The 20,317-nt window shown below is 35.9% G+C and overlaps 1 protein-coding gene across 11 annotated transcripts in view; it reads right to left on the bottom strand.

Moving 5' to 3' along the window:
• Positions 1–20,317, bottom strand: part of ERC1 (ELKS/RAB6-interacting/CAST family member 1) — a 280,374-nt gene that overhangs the window by 153,702 nt on the left and 106,355 nt on the right. For 8 of the 11 annotated variants that reach the window (XM_026867106.1, XM_026867117.1, XM_026867098.1 and 5 more), the window contains 2 exons: positions 15,005–15,198; positions 4,855–4,866 (listed from right to left, as the gene is read on the bottom strand). In XM_026867106.1, coding sequence (XP_026722907.1) covers positions 4,855–4,866; positions 15,005–15,198 — 206 coding nt within the window. The remainder of the gene's footprint in view (positions 1–4,854; positions 4,867–15,004; positions 15,199–20,317) is intronic. The other 3 variants (XM_026867111.1, XM_026867103.1, XM_026867092.1) reach the window with 1 other exon arrangement.

A 20,317-nucleotide genomic window follows, 5' to 3' on the forward strand; every position in this document is an offset into this window, starting at 1 on the left:
ACTTACTTGGATTTTTGAGTTTTAATAGAAATAAAAATCTAGCCATTTGGGGGGATAAATTTTTGCACAGAAGTTAGCCATTAAAGAAGAAAAATAACCTTCAGGTTTAAATCCTTTGACTAAATGTGATGTGCAACATATGGATTAGTCAAAATGTTTAATGTTGCATAAAGTTTGAATGATAATTTTGATTAATCTTCTGAAGATGACATGCTAGGTAATCTGTTAAACTTTGGAATATATGGACATAAGGGCATGTTTTAAAATGTCTTCTAAAAATAATGTATTTGAATGTTTCAAATAGTATGGTAAAAAGCCATCTTTCTTTGTTGTATCTGAACCAAATTATGAAGGATTCCTCTAATCCTTCAGAACATTTAACTCAAAGCTCTTCAAAACTCACAGCATACTGTTGACATACAAACATCCCCCCTAGTACCACATCCAGTTATGGTTTGAATCCCCATAGGAAAACTGAACACCGTGTGAATACATGTACTGAAAATAGAGCAGTAACACAAAAAGAAAAACAACTCATGGTGTTTTGTAAAATTAAATTAATTTCAGCAGGTAATAGGAAAGAAATTAGATCATGCAAGACTGCAGAAAACTGAGAATTCTGAGATGATATACACTGTGAATAATTTTTCTTCCTTAAGATGCAATGAAATGAGGCAAGAAAAGAGGACCTTTGACAGAAAAGCTATAGATTCCACTTCAAATGGAGGAAGAAAGCTCTGATAATCCCTATACCTAAAGCAAATCCGAAAGACTATGCCAGTTACCTGTTTTAAGGAAAACCAGTTATATTATGTGCCATACTCATCACCACACAACCTTCACAGCCAATAAGCCCAATGCCCTCATTTCTTCTTTTCTCCACTGTCATCTCTAAGATGCCTTACTTCTACTCACTCACATTATAGAAGCAGAGTGCTTTTTAATGTACAAAATTCTATAAAACAGTTTTTGCTGTAAGTAGAATTAAAGCAAACACATATTAAACAGAAAACAACTATGACAGGTTGTTATTTTTCAGAGATGACCAGGGAAATTTAAATGAAAACTCCTCTGAACACAATGCATCTGGCTCTGCTGAGCTAAAACTAACAATTGCTAACTCAACATGCTTGAAATTTTTATAATTTCCTGATGTAGTTAGTGACCAGAATGATGGAAGAGTGAAGATGGGAGTCTTCTGAAGGTATGAAACTAAAGAGCCAGCCACACTTCCACTGAAATTTCTCCTGATTGCCCAGGCATTTTCTCAGTGCTCAGATTCACAGCTTCCTGGCAATACAGTATATGATGCAGTGTATAAAGATATTTCCATCACAATGAAAAACCCACAGGTACCACAGACTATATGCCTGTAACCAAGTACTCTGACTTTTTTTTTCCTTTTTTACAATTATTGAATAGTAAGCTGAATCTCCTGTATTTGCTTAATTTTCTATGCAGTATTATGTGTCATTTTCTTATAGAAGGATCATGTTTTAAATATTTCTTTGGTGGTTATATGTGTTCTGTTTAAAACAAATTTAGGACTCTGCAAAAGGGACTGAAATAATCCACTCAGATTTATTATTTTGGTTTTACTTTGATTTTGTAAGGCTACACTTGAGTTGCTACACTGAAATTTAATTTTACATGGACATTCATAGCAGACTTTTATCTGGATTCATGCTACCAGCCTGCACTCATCTAATCACTAAGCCACTTTGCTGTGTGGAACTAAGGTTTACAGTATTTTTTTATTACTTCCTATTGTATCAAATTCTCTTTGGTATAGCAAAAAATCCAGAAAAAGTTATTTCTCTTAAGATCTGGATTACTTGCTTCAAAATATGACAGACAATACAACAAACCATGTGATGTAAATGAGTAGAAAATATGACTGAAAGACATGCCTCCTGTGGGAGGCCTCCTGTCCTACCTTTCCAGATATTTTTCCATACCAGTTCTATGCTACAAATTGTTGATGAATAGCACGTTGAATGTTACTCAGCAGACAAGATGCAAAAAACCACAAAAGGCAGTTAAGATGTTTCTCACCCAATTTGAAGCTAGAAGTCTTGCTTTTGCTTTAGCAATATAGCTTATTTTTTCTTTGAGAAGTATGAAGTTGCTCAATATAGCACCTGATTTTGTCAGTCTTATTGTCTTTTTCCATCTCAACTTTTGTGACATGTATACATAAGAACTACTTAAATGAAATAGAGCATATGACTTCTGTTTTTTCCAACTGCTGCAGGTAACTACATTTGAATAGTGTTATTTGGCTTGTTACTCTTGAACTCAGCATTAGATAGTTCTTCATATACAGCTGCCATCAACAGACATGCTTAGCAAAAACTCTTTATGGAAAACCACCTTTAATCCCCATGCCTTCCAAGACTATTTTATTTACTATGAATCGGTAAGACATCCACTCTAGGCCCTTAGACTTCTGAGCAGTAACTGTCATAACAGCAACAGTGATAATGGATTACACTATTATGTTCTGATTCACTGAGTTTATCAACAGAAGAGATGATAAAAGCTTAACAGACAGATCAGAAAATTCAGAGGTTTTACACGGATCACAGTAAGTAGAGTTGTTCTTGATGACAAAAGATATAGTTCCAGAGGAACTATATTTCTTCCTGTTTCTACAAGACAGACATACCTGACACATTATTCCACATACTCAGTTCTTTTTCAGGAAGACAGATTTGCTTTGATATCTGAAAATAACAACTACTTTCACCATTAAGAGAAAAATAAAGTTATGGCTTCCATAGTAGCTTCCAATGGAGAATGTATCTTCACAGAACAGCTGTTCTTCATGAGTTGCAGTTAACATTTATTAGGCAAACATTGAAATGCACAAGAAAGAAAATGAGTGATACTGCAACTGTAATTTTTCCTCTTGTCCTTGGGAGAATCTTTTCACTGTGTTTCTGGCCAGCAGGGATTTTGTAGTTCCAAGAGCAGTCATTTCACCTATTCACTTACACTGTTGATTTAACAAATATGAAAACCTCAGCAACTTCCCATCATAGAAATCAGTTTTTAAAAATTGAAAGAAAAAAATAATTTAAAAAAATATCAATAAACCCACTAAGAATCTATGAGGACACAAAGAACAATTTCTTTAACATCTTATCAGAAAACTCTTCAAAGATCCTTGGCCACCTCAAATCACAGAAATACCTCCTCTAGCCAAATTTTACAATATCCTCTAAATGATAGAAATAAAGATTATGGTCACATTGTTTGGGGAAAGAAAAATCATGCCAGGTCTCAGAAAAAACACACACAGATCATGCTTTAAAAATAGTTCCCCCTCTTGTTCATCAAAAATTCCACAGTATAGGTTCAGATTTTGATAAAAACTTATAGCCATATGGATTGAAGCAGAAGTATCTTTGACAGATGGATTCCATAACATTTAGGACTTCATTAGCCAGACAAAACACATCAAATTCTACTCATGGTGACAACTAGCAAATATAAATTACCCAACAGAAGTCCTGCTCGTGCAATAAAATACACTGTGTATTTCAGAGAAAAATGCTCACAGGGCAGAAAAGCTTCCTGGCAGTTCTGTTCTTTGGGATCTGAAGAAAAAGGGTCATTCAAGGACAGCCCTCCTCTCCCCAACAATTACAAGTATGCCAGTACAAAACACTGAATAGGGAAGGTATTGATAGACAACAACATGATTAAGTTTCAATCTTTTTCCAGTTTGTGGGAGGAAGGAAAATACGTAACCAAGGCCACAAGCGCAATGCCTGCGCCAAGCCAAGGTCAGAACACCAACACAATTTAAAGGCGTCAGCAGCATCGCAACATCGTGGGATTCCACTCACCACTGCATTTTTCACAATGTTAATCAGGAATAGAAAAGTCAGATGTTGGTTCCTAACTCAAAACTTTAGTCATTAAGCAGTGGTTTTCTAGGCAAAGACACTGCCTGAAACAATTAGAATCATTCCTTTGTCATAAGTCACAGATGCTTTCTACCAAACAGACTTTTATCAGGAAAGACTAGAATCCAAAATGGTTTTGGAGCCTTTCAAAGGCAGCTGGGGGTCATTATATAATGTACTCTGACTTATATTATGAAGGCCATATATGTTTACTCCTTGCTACTCTACAGAAATCCCAAAATGTATGTTTAGCAATGGCTTTAAAATATCAAAATTAAAAATTGAGCCATAGCTGAAAGACTTCAAAACATGTTGTCTCCTGGTAGGGTTTTTTTAGTAGTTTATCACTTTGTGCCTTCAACAAATATATCCTCTTACTAATTTTCTTATCTTTAACCCTCAGCCGTTGGTACTTTCTGAGAGCACAACACACTCAAACATCACCAAAACTAGTTCTGTAACATCATTGCAGTTTCAGACACAGATGCAATGATAAACATCCAACAGTTAAAGTATGTATGACTAGTATTTTAAATGAACTAGCTTTGCACTCAACAGTGTGTATCAGTGAATATGGCTAATATTCCATCTTTTTTCTTCTTGATGTAACAGATAAAACCAATAATACATAAACTGCCTTGCTTCAGCTTCCTGTTCCTGTTATTTTTTTCCTTGAAAAGCTTCATTGGTAAGTCTTCCTCATCTTCCCAGAGCACTACAACACTGATTTACAGTGGTTTGATACAAATTCTTTCCTTCAAGTACAAGTTTTTTCTAAATGCGTATCCTATCCAACCCATCCTCCTACACAGACTTAACCAAATCTCTGATCTTTCATTTTGCAGATCATGTAATTTGATGTACAAACTTCTGTGGGATCTCAATTTTAGCTGAATAGACAATAGTCTCATAAACACCCTTATTAAAAGTGAATACTGACCTTGAGGTGAGGCTGAAGGAACCAGCAAATCCAGGAAGGAGATGCGAAAGAAAAAGAGTTAGAGTTTGTGAAAACAGTGTCCAGAGATAAGGCAGTTCAAGAACACAGAACAAAACAAGCAGATCTAAATCAGGTAATGACACACAGAAACAGAATCCTTCACACACACAGAGCTGCATATTTTATAGACATATAATTTAAAAAAAGAAAAAAATGACCTTTACATTAGATTACACCATGTCACTTAGAGGCAATTTTCTGTAGAGAAAATAGTCTCCAATACATAATACTTCTTGGAAAAGGGAAATAAGCCAACTGTGGAAAACTATGGATTTACATCACATCACTAGTAAGTATCCTTCTTCCAGAATTCTAACATTTTGAAAATATGGAGTTTGGCTGAGATGAACCCTAATGCATTCCTTTATGCCATCTTTTGGGGGCTTATCCTGTCTCCATGAACAAGACATGTATTTTCTTCACTTTTCCTGCACATGACCCAGACTTGTCAAAAGGGAATAAATAGAAGGGAGAAAAACCCCCACTATGGTGGAAAGTCTTCAAGACCTGAAGACTTGTCAGAGCTAAAAGTTCACCTTTCTTAATTTTGACATTGAAATCACCCTTCCAAAGACAAACAAAAAAAGCATCTGCCTCTTCTTTGTGCAGTGTTACCATATTAATTCTCCCATGTAAGGTGCAATCTAAAAACAATAATGACCAAACAGGCATATTTTGGACAGTTCTCTCCAACATTGTTCCACAGCAGGAGTGACCAAGACAAAATGCTGGAGTTCCCTGTATAACATGAGGATCATTATTGCCTTTTTTTCAAATATCTCCAATATCTTTTCATAGGCGTCTGCTGTCAATTTCACTGATAACAGCAAGGTAAGTCAACAAGGAGCCATAATACAGATAGTTTTCATCTGACTTCAAACTTTATTCTTTTTCAGTCAGTGGAAGAGAGGAAAAGTAAATGTCCTTCTGTCCAAAGTGGCAATTTGGCTTCTAGAATCTATGTTGTACTTCACCCACTGCAAAATTTCACTTTAGAAATGTTTTATTACTCTTGGTATATGAAACCATGTAAATGAAAATTGAAGTTCTTATTTCTGGCATCAATTTTACAACCAACAGTGCAGCATACTGAATTTGTACAAGCAACAGTTTCATAGCAAGGTACTGTTGAGAAGCGTATTGTTGGTCTGTAACAGATAAACTAGCATAAAACTTCTAAACTAACATTCTTCAAATCACGTTCTTCAAAGACAGCTGTTGTAAAGGCTGTGCTATTTGAGGATTTTGGGAAAGATGAGACTTGCAAAATGCCAAATACGATATCTCAGTGTTTGATCTTAAAGTAAGTTATTGCGTTACAGCAAAAGCCTTGGTTAATTCATATAGAAAAGTGTAAAACTAACAATTCTGACTGGAATCCAAGAGTGCATTCTCCAAGCTGAGCTGCAGAGCTATGACTGGTCAAACAAATTTAACAAAAGGGAACAAGAAAGTGAAAATAAACACTTGGTTAGGTATGGGAATAAATAAGGTAGGGAGGAAAAAAAAGCCTGACTTTTTAATGACTGTTACTGATTCTAGATTATGAAAATGTAAGACTTCTCTGTTTTTTTTTTTAGGGACCCTTTGTAGTTCCTGGTTCTACTGTAATGATGTTGTGATATTGTTTCTTCAGTTTAACAGTGAAAAAAAGTAAAAGCTAGAATTCAGAATAGCCCTGTAGAATCTGAATGAACCATACTGTTCTTCCAAATGTTATTAAAGGTAGCATCTTTAGCTGGCACAAGATGAAGGCAAAACAGTACCTGAAATGCTATACTGAGGTCAGTTGCAATTTTCTGTATGATCCAGAAGTATTATTTAGCCAACAACTCAGGATTTGAATGGAGACATTTGAAAGTAATATCTTCATTTTGTTATGCAATATTCTTTCCTTCAAAGAAAAATACATTTTGTGTAATTGCTAGCCCCTTTTCTCATTTTTATTTTATAGAGGGTCACAATATTTTTTTAAGAATGTGGATTTTTAAAATAATCATAATATTTATCCAAACAAAAATGAGGAATATGTCTGAAAGCACATTAAAATTAGAAAAAAATTTGGAACTGTGCTATCACTCGAGCTAAAACCAAAGCAGACATCTAAAATTGTCAGCTATTAGGAAGTGAATGGAGACCTGCTACAGCCTGGAGGTGAAGCCTCAGTGCATGGGGCTACATCAGTGAAATTGAGCAGAGTAGCACAGCAAGCATCTGCCCCAGGAAGCAGCCCCAAGCAAGCAGGATCAAATACATACCAAGACATGTTCATTACAGAGCAAAACAATAATTTTTAGTTTGCACTATTTCCCTTCAAGCAAGAACATACACTTGCAGCATTCCTTACAAGATCCAGCAGCAGTGTTTCTGCCCAACCCCATTAACAGTGTACTGTGACACAACAGTCACACAGGGAGACAATACAACTATAACACTGAATGATACTCTCGGAGAAATCCATTTTCTTTTAAAATGCCATCTAATTAATTTTAAAGATATAGCCAACTTAAATCTGATCAATGGGTAGAGATCAAAAGAGTTGGTGACATAGGAACACTTTAGTATTTTAATTAAGAGATACATATATTTAAAAAGCTGTTGATTATTCCAGCTATCATTTTTCCCACATGCTTGTATATTATAGGGAGTGGAATGAGTCTGCTACATTAGTCTCAGATGTACTTAGGCAGAAGTTTATGTAACGATTTCTAGTCAACCTTTGAATTCCACTTGTTTGACAGTGAGTGATTGTGTATATTTGTCATTCCCTCAAAGCAGTCTGACATGGAATAACATACATTTGATCTTCCTTGTGTCAGTCAAAGCAGAAAGGCTATTTATTTTTACCACTTTTGACACCTTTTCTTGGTAAAAAGAATGATGGCTGATCTTTTCCTTTCTTTTTAGTTAATATTTAGAGGGATGTGGAAGAGATGGAGAGAGACAAGGTTTGTGTGTGCATCCATGTGCACATGCATGCAGAGATCTAAGAGCACAAACATGACCACAGGTGGCCATGGAGCACTAATGTCACTACTTCACTGGCTTACTGACAGTAAGATTTTCCTTTTGTTCCTACTGTACTCCAAGACAACGAAAGGATCTGACACTTTCATTTTAACTGTACTGGTTGTATAAAAGAGGGGTTTTGGTGTTATTCCAGAGGGAGTCTCTGGGTTTTTTTAATCCTTATGTACTAGTTTGTGAGTATGGATACCCTCATATCACTCAACAGTGTTGACTGAAACAAAGCTACAAAACAGCTTTTGAAGAGGTGTAGTCAAGGCAGATTTACAATGAAACACTGATATGCAAACTAGGCTCATAATTTAGATGATGTTCTTTCTCCTCTGGTTTTATAATTATTTTAATTATATCATAGCTCTTACATTCTACTTATCCAGCAGTTGGATTAGGAGATACTTGCTAAATAAAACCCATCACTGCTACAATGCAGGCAGAGTATAAATAAATCATCAGATGACAACTCCTATACTCATTGCAGATAACAGACAGGTATGAGAGGGAATCTCATACTTGAAAATCACCTTGATTTAATGATAAAATTAATGCTATAGGAAATTTGGCAGTGAAAGAAATCATTGCTTCTCATTACTCGTAAATATTTCTCTAGTGTAGGGTCCTTCTTGGAGGATCCAAGATCTGAGCCTTAGTCTTGGATCAGTGGACAAACCAAGCTTTCAGCACACTGCTCAGTTTAACAAAGGACACTGTCTGTACTCAGTTCCATAGAGATGAATCACTCTGTTTAATAGCGTTAGTCCTGCCTCCTTGAACATGGAAATAATACTAGGGCAAATACCCAGGCTTAGGTTGTTCAATGATGGGATAACACAGAAAGATCATTCAGCCAAAGCCTGCACCAGCGCTGACCTCTCACTATGTCAAGGGTTGGACTAATTGGAGTTCTTTGACCTTGTTTTTTACAACAGCTGTTTCTGCAATATCACAAAGTTTTAGTTTCTCCCAAAACACAGGAAAAGGGAGAGAATGGGAAATAAAGGACAGCTATATAAAGACCAAATGGAAAAAAGGATACCCCATTATATGAAAAAGGTGAGGACAGATTGAGGAGTCACCATAAAATCACTGTGATGGTTTTTTTATCTGGTGCTCTCCACAGATGGATTTGCAATTACTGGCAGTGTCTCTCTCTTTTCTTTTCTTAGATGTAGGTTTAAAAAGTGATTAGTGAGTTTGAGTGCTGATTTTAAGGCACTTTAACAAAGGTTGACTTTCAGAGGGCAGAAACTTGCCTTCTGAAGATCAACATACTTTCAAACATCTGAAGTTAAAGACCTGTGAGTAAGGGTGCCTGCATCTTATATACTTATCTGTTAAAAGCAATTATGTTTATAAAAAATGCATTATTTTTTCCTCTGTAAAACTTCATGTGGGACTTCGGTGTAATGTTCATTTTGTATGAAGATAAAGCAAGACTGAGAAGAATGAAATTATTTCTTCATTTCCTAGCTTGGAAATGATGAAAATCTTAATATTCAATAGATCTGCGTGCTCAAAGGTGGAACTGTACTAACTACAGGCCTGACCACTTCTTTCCATTACAAAACCTTGTTCTCAGTTGCTTGCCAAATATTAACAAATCTTGTGGAAATTTTCCAAGACAGTTGTCAGCCTCACCCAGGATTTTTTGGGGACAATTTCAGCTACATCCTTCATACACCAAAGGCAGCATTCTTGTGGAAAAAATTTGTTCATATGATTAAAGACTGTATCACTTCACTGTGATGCACAGGCTCACATAAGAGGTGAATTAAAATTACATAGCAATCTTCATTTTGTAATGTCCTAAGTTTTGAGTGATTAACCTTAGAATCTTAATACTCACTTAAGCTGTGGGTTTTTGAAGGAAGTGGATGAGAAACAGAACAACAAATTCTGCCTTGTAATAATACCATGCAACCATGAGATAAATATATTTGATTTGCTTTTATGATTTATGGTACCAAAATGGATTAAAGTATTTAAAAGTTATATTTAATTATTTCAGTTTTTTCTGTGCCTGATCAGAGTTGAATTTATTTTTTGAGCATTTTAATTAGTTATAACGCAGAATTATAGTCATACCATCTCTCAAGGTTAACTTTAATGGTGATGATTATGACTTTCTAAACAGCCTTTGTGCTTTAATTTGATAAACATCTTTTTTACTTTAAATTACTTATATGCCCTGATGCAGTTCTTATTTAGGAATTCTCTACAAAAATAATTTAAAAATTCACAGAAACGAGCAACTTGAAAACCAAAAATAATTATTCTAAGATACAAGTAGTTGTTTGAAAATACCTATTTCAACTTCAAATTGTTGACTTAAGCTTAGGGTGTAATTTACTAGTATAGTTTCCTTTACACTATTCTAGGAATCCATAAAGTTGATGGAACATGCAGCTAATTTCTCTCTCCATCTATCCTTCAAAGACCACTACACAAACATATCACTGTCTTAAAGACATACAGAGGAAGATACTTCCTTCTACTGCCCACATTTTCAGCACTCCTTTGAGATCACCCTATGGGTGATTTTAATATTTTATTTTTATTTACTGTTGAGAAGAAATATTTAAGATGGGGAGTATGGCTTTTGGCTGCTACACATCAAAAGTTGGAAGGTTTCTTCTTCAACAGGTCATCCTTAAATACTTTTAAGAAAAACTCCCCAAAATCTCTCTCTCAAAATAGCCATCATTTCCAGCTGTCCTTAACAGGACTGCTGGTATTCCAAAGCTGAATACTGCCTTCCTTTGTTCTGAAATCTCAGTCAAGTTTCCTTCAGAAAAAAAATGGCAGGGCCCTATGTCCTTACAAGGACTACCTATCATATACAGCAAACATTCCAAAATAAAACAAATTTCAAGTCTGTAACCAGAACCATGACTTCTATATATATTCACTCAGTACTTACTTCTGAAGCAACATATACATATATATTTACTGACACCTCTCTAGTATGAGGTCAGTTCTTGTTTGCAGAATATATGCACACAAATAGCTCTATGTGTAAACCACTAATATGAAGGCTGTGATGGTCATGTCCCAGATGACAAGCATTCTTTTTCTTTTTTTTTTTTTTTTTTTTTTTTTTCATAATCACAATAAAACTCAAGAACAAGTCAATACTGACCTCTATTAATGACACATTTTAGAACACTTGAGTTTTAGCTGGTTCAGGCAGAATTGACAGCCAAGATTAGAACCAAAGGCAAAACACAGAAAGAGAATTAGAATAAAAAGCAACAGCTTCTGTTGAGTTTACATCAGGGAGAACAGCAGCAAACCTCCTTTGGACTGTGATCATAACCACTGTGACACGAGTTAAACACAGACTGTTAGAGCTTGTACTTGACATAACTAGTTCCTGTTTGACCTAAGGAAAAAAGCATTAATTGCAGCAGACCCAAACAGCAGCAGCAGCCGGGCAGCCAGCAGTGACATTCCACCCCATAGGAAACAGAAGCCTTATAGAGCACTCACTTTCCCAGGAAGTCCCACACAAACCCCCCTACGTGTTGCGGTGCAGGGACTGACACCTGGTAGGGAGGGTGCAATTTGCAGGAGGCGTGCTTTCTGAGAAAAGGCATAGTCAAAAAAACCCCCACACATACGAAACAAAACAACTCGTGGAACCAGGACGTGACAGTATAAATGGAAAGAAAAAGTGATGAAGGAAACAAAACACAAAATGAAAAGTTACAGAGAGACAGTAGATTATGGAATGGCAATACAAAAAGCAAACAGTTAGTTACAAAGAAAGTGAATAACCAGACTGCTACAAAATTCTCTACACCACCACAATCCGGGGACAGAAACAAAACTGATAGGGCTGTTCACCCACAGAAGAAATGCGGACTTATGGCCACTTTCCTGTAAGAAAAGGCAAAATCCTGCCCACAGAGAATATAAAATAATGAGCTTGTGCTTTCAATCTCATATTGACTCTAGAGTATTTTTCAAACTTTTGCATAGCATGCACCACATTTAACACATTATTTTTTTAATATTTTCCTCACATTCACAGCTGAAAAACAACACCCCCCAACCCAGCAATCTCAACAGTTACTAAAGATTGGAAGCATTTCTTTCTTTGAAAAGCTTAAGAGAACAGTTTTCTGCTTTTCATTTCACCTTCCTCTTCTATCTTTTCTCCTTCTCTGTTCCCCTATACATACCTCTCTAATAGGCAACTAATTTCTTCTCTTCTTCAGATCAAACCATGTTACTATTTCTCTTCTCCTGATGATGTATGGTCTAGTTGTCACATATTAACTAGCATAAAGGAAAACTCCAGGGGGAGTCTCTCTTTTGAAAAATCCAATTTTTGTTAGTATAATTATTCTCTAAGTATTTCTTCACATCTTATTCTACATGGAATAAAACCAGTTCCTGATAAGCACAGTAATAGTCACTTTTTGCTTGCTGATTCTGCAAGCACTAAGGTTCTTTGCACAGCAGAGTTTGAACAGCTGTAGAAACATTAGAAGTCAAGATAATTTCTAGCTTGCTCTGCATGGACCACAGGTTTAGAAGGGACTTTTACAAGGCAAAATTACCTATTATTTTCAGGAAACCAAAACTCTAGTTCTAAAACATTCATGTAACATGCCTGGATATATCAGTTCAGCCATGAAAATACTTTATAAACAAGCATGGTAGATAAAACCAGGACCAACCTTTACATTTAATAGGCATGATAAAATCTGTGCTTTGTGTAAAAATTCACAAGGAGAAAACAAGCTTCCAGAGAATAGGGGTTTGGGAGAGCAGTTGAAAACAACTAAGGCCAAATAGAAATTTCAACAATTATTCAGAAAAAGAGAAATTACTAGTCAAAACCTCACTATAAAGTATCTTTTCCTCCAGTGCTGCAATTATATTACAGTTCCACCTGAAAAATTATTTCAGATGTTGATAACTTTGCTAACTCACCACACAAACAAGTATTCACCTTAGATCTCTAGATCTTCGAGATCTTGAAAACCTTTTCCATTTCCACTTACAGTAATTGCAGAACATGAATATTCTTTATTTTTTCTCTTGATTTACACAGCTGCTAGCAATCACATCATAACAAAAGTAGTATTTTCTTTGACATAGCTGAAATACCTATTATAATTACTAGAAGTAAAAGAAGACATATTCAGTGTTATCTCAGCACTGGTAGAAAGGATGACACGCTAAAAAGTGAACCACTCTTTATAAGAGCAAAGATCAGGTGATAAGAAGGAATGGGTAACACTGATCAGGCAAAGTATTCACCAAATTGATATGGAATGATGTCAAGTCATTTGGGGGTTTATGCTTTCATTGATATAGTAAGAGTGTGATATGTGACTGAAACAGCAAGAAACTACCACTGTAAGATGAAAAACAGTAATTGCTTTGCAGATCCCTGGAACTGCAACTTTTCAAAGAAAAAGTTCCTTTCTAACTCTTTGAAGATTGGGTGCCAATGCTTGCATCTGCAAAAGAGGAGACCCATCTTCATTTCTTCTTGTTATTTTTGCTTTGTAGACTATAAACTCTTTTGATTATAGGCGTCTTATATCTGTTTATTCAGTGTTTGACAATGCAAATCCCAATCTTGATAGTTTCTGAATACTAATGTAATAAAAAACCCAGACTTGCATTAAAAGCATGCATCAGAAAATTCTCTTCCTGCTGTTCCAATCTCCTCTAGGACTCAGGTTGAGGAATGATGAGTATTTCTGATTTGCCTTTCATAAACTGTGATTACTTCTGCATGCAGAAAAAATTAAGGCACTGTGAAGATATTTCTATTAGAAGTAAGGTATAGGGAAGAAGTTTGTTGCTTATACCCTGATCTTTAGTCAACTTGCGTGCCATAAGATGATGATATGGTGAACTTCACGCCTGAGATGGGCACCTCTAAGGGACTGGAAAAAAATTACACAGACAAATATGACTTGTAACTGCTATTTCGCTTTTTCATGTCTATACTTAATGCATCTCCTCTATCAACCTATTGCCTGAATGTTCTGCTGAATATATCATGTACCAATGTGCTGAAAGTTATATTACAGAAAAAAAAAGGAAGACAGTTAAAAAGGACATATCTTCACTTTCAGGTGTTCAAGCTTACACCATAGGTGTAGAGAATTTTGATTAAACAAACGAACTTAAAACTAACAGGACGCTGCTTACAATCATAAAGAGAGAAGAAACCCAGACGACAAGCTGAACTGTTTCAGAGCTCTACCACTTAAAAGGAAACAAGAATGAACTTCTTAGAAAAGTTTTTCAAATCAGAAGGTCCCATAAATTGACTATCATCAAGACAATGAACAATAACCACTGCCATCACACAGAACCTGAAATGTCCTCTACCCAGTTGCCCTAATCTTCCTGATACTAACTGTGGATCAGTTAAACAGTGATAAAATAGAAATTAGAAAGACTGTTCTGGCACAAGGCAAAAAGGAATAATCAAATTTTGATTTTTCTGTTCCAAGTTAGTGATTCTTCATTGTGAATTGAAAAGTAAACAAAAAATCTCAAACAGGTATTACTACCTAGAAACTCCCTCTTGGCCCACTGTAAGGTGTGAAAATGACAGAAAACAGAATCTGTTTCAGGCCTTTCCTATGAGATATTGTTTATAATTGTGATATAAATGTCATGAAATCATAATAAAACCTGAGTAACTAGTATCACAAGCTCTTAAAAGTAATTTTTCTTATTTGCTTTTTGGAGAACCATGCCTGAGGAATTTATTAAATCAAAAGAACAAATTGTTCTCCAAACAGACCACAATGTTAGCAGCTTTTCCTACTACCTCCATTCCCTTACAGTTCTATCTACCCTTCTAGTTCTATCTGCATCAGCCTTATTTTTGAGCAGCCAGGTAATGAAAGCACGCAGTAAGACACCTTTTCACTTACAGCCTTCCAAATAAAGTACTGAAGGCAGAAAAACTCTAAACAGACTTTCCCAAATTAGGCACTCTAAGGTTTTTAAGACAAGAAAAATAGATTGTTATCTCTAACTTCAATCAGCATTTTTTGCTTCTCTAGTAACTTTATAACATTCTCACCTCTCCAGTTCTGCTATCTTCTTATCCTTATCATTCTTCTCATTTTCCATCTCTTTCAAGATTTCCAGAAGACGATCCACTTCAGCTTGAGCTTTGCTAGATTCTTCCCGATACCGTGTTACCTCCCTCTCCAGCTGCTGTATACAATCACTCAGGTCTGGGCTGGCCCTAGCCTCCAGTGTTGCCTCATGAGCCTGTAAGAAAAAATTTCAAGAAAAAAACCAATTCACACATATGTATTTTACATACTATGAAAACTATGACTTACACTATGATAACTGCAAAATACTATCTAGATATCTATTTCAAGATTACAAGATTAATTATTACACAGAAAAAAATATACAATGCATATGCTATTCTTTAAGTATGGGGAAATACGCTCCAGGGAAAGAAAAATTCAGAAACAAATTTATTTTTTAGTTCAATCTAAAAAAAAGTTTTTTGATCTGAAAGAGAATTAACAGAGAAAGTAGTAAAAATGTGAAAAAAAGTTAAACTTCTTTGAAAAGAAAGAAAAAAGTAAGTGTGAATGGGTATAAAAATTCTTAAAATACACTCCTAAACCAGTGATATGATTGTAGAATTAGTTATCTGAGGTATTTTTCACCAAGATAATCTAGAAAAACAAATCACAGGTTAATAGCCTTCAATAACTGCATCAGTATGCAAAGTGTCAGATAGATTTACACAGCTGGTGCTGATGTACTGAATCACAGAATCATCTAGGTTGGAAAAGACCTTGAAGATCATCTAGTCCAACCATTAACCTAACACTGACCATTCTCAACTACACCATATCCCTCAGGGCTATGTCAGCCCTACTCTTAAACACCTACAGGGATGGGGACTCGACCACTGCCCTGGGCAGCCCATTCCAATGCCTAACAACCCCTTCTGGAAATAAATACTTCCTAATATCCAGTCTAAACCTTCCCTGGCACAACTTGAGGCCATTCCCTCTTGTCCTTTCGCTTGTTACTTGGTTAAAGAGACTCATCCCCAGCTCTCTGCACCCTCCTTTCAGGTAGCTGTAGAGGGCAATAAAGTCTCCCCTCAGCCTCCAGTCCTTGCTAGTTTTCTGAGCCATATAGACTAGGAGTAATATGAGTATGGCTACCAATTTTCTTTGCTTAGTTATCTAGGAAATATTATTTTTCAAAATCAGGCTATGGGAACAAAAAGCATCAGAGGACTAAGGATTAAATGACCTCAATGAAGAGAAAAATGGTTTTGTGGGTTTTTTGTTTTTTGTTTTTTTTAAATGGCTTGGTTTGTTATAAAAATCACTAATTTATTAGCAAAATTAATTTAACAGTTCCCAAGCATATTAGAGACCAAGAAAAGGCAGTATTTATGCTGTAATTTAAACCAGCAGACTAAGGACTATCTTTTCATTCTCTCCCTGCCCCTCTGCTCTTGGATCTTGAACTGCTATTTGATATCAATTAAAGCTATTTCAGAATTGCTAGAATTTGCTTCAGTGAACAGCAGGTTTGGTGGAGCTGTTCTGCTGACCAAGATTGCCTGCAAACCCAAGGCCTTTCTCTTCTCTGAAACAAACCTACAACATAAAATAAGATTACAGACTTTCCCCTGCTGTGTGAAGCTGCAGCAAGTTGTTTTACAAGCTGCCAATGTTCTGCTCCAAAGCACAGTAAGTCTAAATCTAATAGTATAGGACAATGTTGCTTTTAAAGGTAACTGAAGAGAACTACAGCAGCATAAAACTCAAGGTTAGAAGCTGTTGTTTCCAAAGAACCAACCAGCAAAAATAAATTTGGCTAAAACTGTTTATTTATTCAGTAAAATAAGACTGAAGGAAAATATCTGTTCACTGATCCCAACATTTTTGCCTTGAAGTTTCTTGTTTTTAATTGTCTGCATTAAAGCCAAGGACACATTCTAGTGAAAACCAGGAGAATCTCAAAGCAGAATATTCTAGGACTGCAGAACATCTTGATGCCTGTCTTTACTGGGACTATGACCTTTGCATGTGTCTGGGTTTCCCAAATACGGGAACGCTTCATGTCCCAGGGCCTTGAATCTGCAGCTCCTGCCCAAGGACTGACGCTAAACTATTTTGGTTTTCTTTTTTTAAAAGTAAGAATTTCATAAAGTTGGACAACCTGCACAGTATTTTCTCTTAGAACAATATGCATGGCAATCCTCAGGTCTCCTAGGCAGATCACAGCAGGAGTGCCCAGCAACCATAGATCCTGGAAGAACAGAACCCTTTCCTGAGGCAATGCATTTAGGAAGACTTAAAAGACTCCCTACTTCTGAGTGACTTTCAAGTCAAACACCACCACTCCTCTGTCACTGAGCTGTAAGTCTGAAAATCCTGCTTCTGAGCTTCTCACTGAGACCTGGCTCCAAGTGCACCCCTGGTGAGCCTGGAAGCTTTGAGAAGCCTTCTGGAGTTAGGGCTGTCAATGGTTCCAAATTCCTTACTGCCCCATAAACACTTGGAATTACACACACTTGGAAATGGCTCTCTACAGCAAGTGGAAGTCTAATTAACATGTTGCCAAGATGATGCAGACTCCAGGAGGTCACTGCAGCAATGAGACCAACAAGCATGTCTGTTCTATGAACAGCTGCAAGCATCAGGGAACGTATTTTGCTTTGGGAGGAGAGTGTTGGTGGGTGTTCCAGAAATGCCTTATTGGGATTTCCAGCCTGCAGGAAATCTGAAATATTTGATGTAATTTCCTTTTCAACTATACTACATTTCAAAGAAAAACTGCATCCTTCCCTCAGAAATACTGTTTTGCAGGAACTGGCAATACTGTTTTTGAGAGGCACATGTAAGCCTACTGGCGGGGCATCTATATTCTCCTAAGAAACACTATGTATAAAGTTAAGTCTGGTTTTCACCAAATGCAGAGGCTGAATTCTTCTGTACTGGATTTAGGTATGCTTCCAGTATCTCAAATTGTTTGTACAAATACTCCTCCAGACTCTTTAAAGTCATCCAAAATACATAATCAGATAATCAAGAAACTTCTTTTAAAAAAAAAAAAAAAAGCAAAAGCAAAGCTAGGCTCTTAGCCTGGATTACTAAACACTCTAATTCAAAATAAGTTATAGGACCTAATGCAATTCTACTGTCAAGACAGTCCTGATTTATATTATACTGTGCTAATAAATGCATCTCCACAACAACCCAAGAGACACTACTGAAAGAGGAAATCAATTTTCTTTTTTAGAAAATTAGCCAACAAGTCAGTGTGTCTGGTTCTTATAGAATGAAAGGGCTTTTTTCATGACATAAATTATTAGTTAAGACATGTAACACATGTTATTTGTATATAATGCACATAAGTATGGATACTTTCACCTAACACAAAGAGAACGTTATGTGATATGGTGTAAACTGGAGACCACTTCCCGAGTTGTGAATTACTGACTGAGTGACTTTGGTCCATTTTGTGGGTTATGTACAAAATATGTGTTGCATGACCGTATCTAAAATCCTACTGGATTCATTTATTGTATAGTAGAGAAAACCAATGCATTTAGAGGTTTCCCACAAACTCACATCAAGATCTGGAACAGATGAAATTGGCTACCTGCCCAATGCAACATTGTGTGAAATAATTCAGCACTATTTTCTTTTAACCAAAAAGAAAGTTAACCACAAATAATGAATTCCTATATTCACAGTAAAAAACCCACATACAACTTCCCCTGCCCACCAGAGGTGTACAAAAATTCCAAAACAAGGCAGTATTTTCATTTTTAAAATAGGATGGACATATAAAGTGACAAGTGCACTAAGACATTTTCTATAGGTTCATTGCATTTGCATAGGTTCAGTGCATTTCTATAGGTTCAACTTTCAACACTACTTGATACAGTGTTCTTAAATCTGTATCTGCTTAATGTAGTTACAAGCAAATGTGAAAATGTATAAAAGTATGATAAAAATTAAATAAATTGAAAAAGCAGCTTCCTTAGGGTTAAGGGAACCTTGCACTTTCTCCTCTGACAAACGAGAAATAAGTAAAGGTATGTCTACAACATAGACCATAGAGTTATGTGATTGCAGGCTATTTTAAAATCTTAACTGTTACTACTGACCCTGTCATTAGCTCTCCATTTCTGTCCAGTGTGGAGTCAAACAGGTGAATTTAAGCTACTTTCAAGAGCACAATCAAACTCGAGTGTTTGATTCTGCACTGATCTGCATAAGAAACACTGTCACATTTTAGATAGTAAGCAGTACCTTCTTAAGCTATGTTTTTATTAGCAAAGCTGATCTGATCAGTAATAATCTTTGCCAGTGTAAATTTAATTTCAAATTCTAAGTGGCTCAGGACTGAGAACAGTTTAAGCTTACTACTCTGGATATGCTCTCAAAGTTCTTAGAGGGACTATAAACTAGGACGTGGTTTAACAGCTTTCTGCTTTTCTGCTCTTAGCCATCATTTCCCATCTGGAATGTGGTAAATGATGGGGTGAGTGCTTCAGGTACGTAAAGAATAAAAGAAAGAGTGATTGTTCCTCAAATAAATGTACTATAACTTCTATCGCTTCCACAGAAAATCAGATGACAAAGCCAATTTCTACAGCTAAAACAAAGATGACCAATGTTTCACAGAAATAACCACTATTTACAGATGGAGAGGAGAGAAACACATTTAAAAGAATTTTCTGAGTTGATATTTCTTGTGCCAAAAATCTCTACTAAGAGGAAAGGTAATCTTACACAGCTTACCGCGTGCCAGAAGCAGGGAAGAAAACAATAGCACAAATCTAATTTAAGTTCTAGAATGTAAATAAAAATTCTAAATATAATGACTAAGATTCCAAATCAATATTCCTAAAAGATTAACTAAATCAAGCAGCAAGTAATTCACAGCAAACACTTTCTACTTTTACGTACGAATTGAGACAGTAAATTCAGTTTAACATTTCACATACAAATGTTGCCAAGAACTTTTGGCCACAAAGTCGAAGTTCCCAAGAATGTGAAATCCCATTTTAATGCACCCTTCTACCTCCAAGTGTGCCTCACATATCCTAAAAATAGTAAATGCACACACAAATATAAAAACGTTATGACTATTTACTGCAAAAGTCAAACTCATACAACCATTTTCTTTATTTTTCCTATCACGAAGGTAGCAATTCAAATGATAAAATGTTTGTGCTGCCTTCATTGTGTCTTTATTAGTTTCAACAAAATTATAAATTTGAAAAACAACCAGACTTGCTCCTCTTTTAGTCCAATACTCTAAACACCACGTACTGTAACACAGCTTTTCAGAAAGGCTGTACTTTCAGTAAAAGGCTAAGTGAATTCTC

Source organism: Athene cunicularia (assembly GCF_003259725.1).
Source record: "Athene cunicularia isolate RWA chromosome 1 unlocalized genomic scaffold, athCun1 chr1_part2, whole genome shotgun sequence".
In the NCBI taxonomy this organism is placed as follows: Eukaryota; Metazoa; Chordata; class Aves; order Strigiformes; family Strigidae; genus Athene; species Athene cunicularia.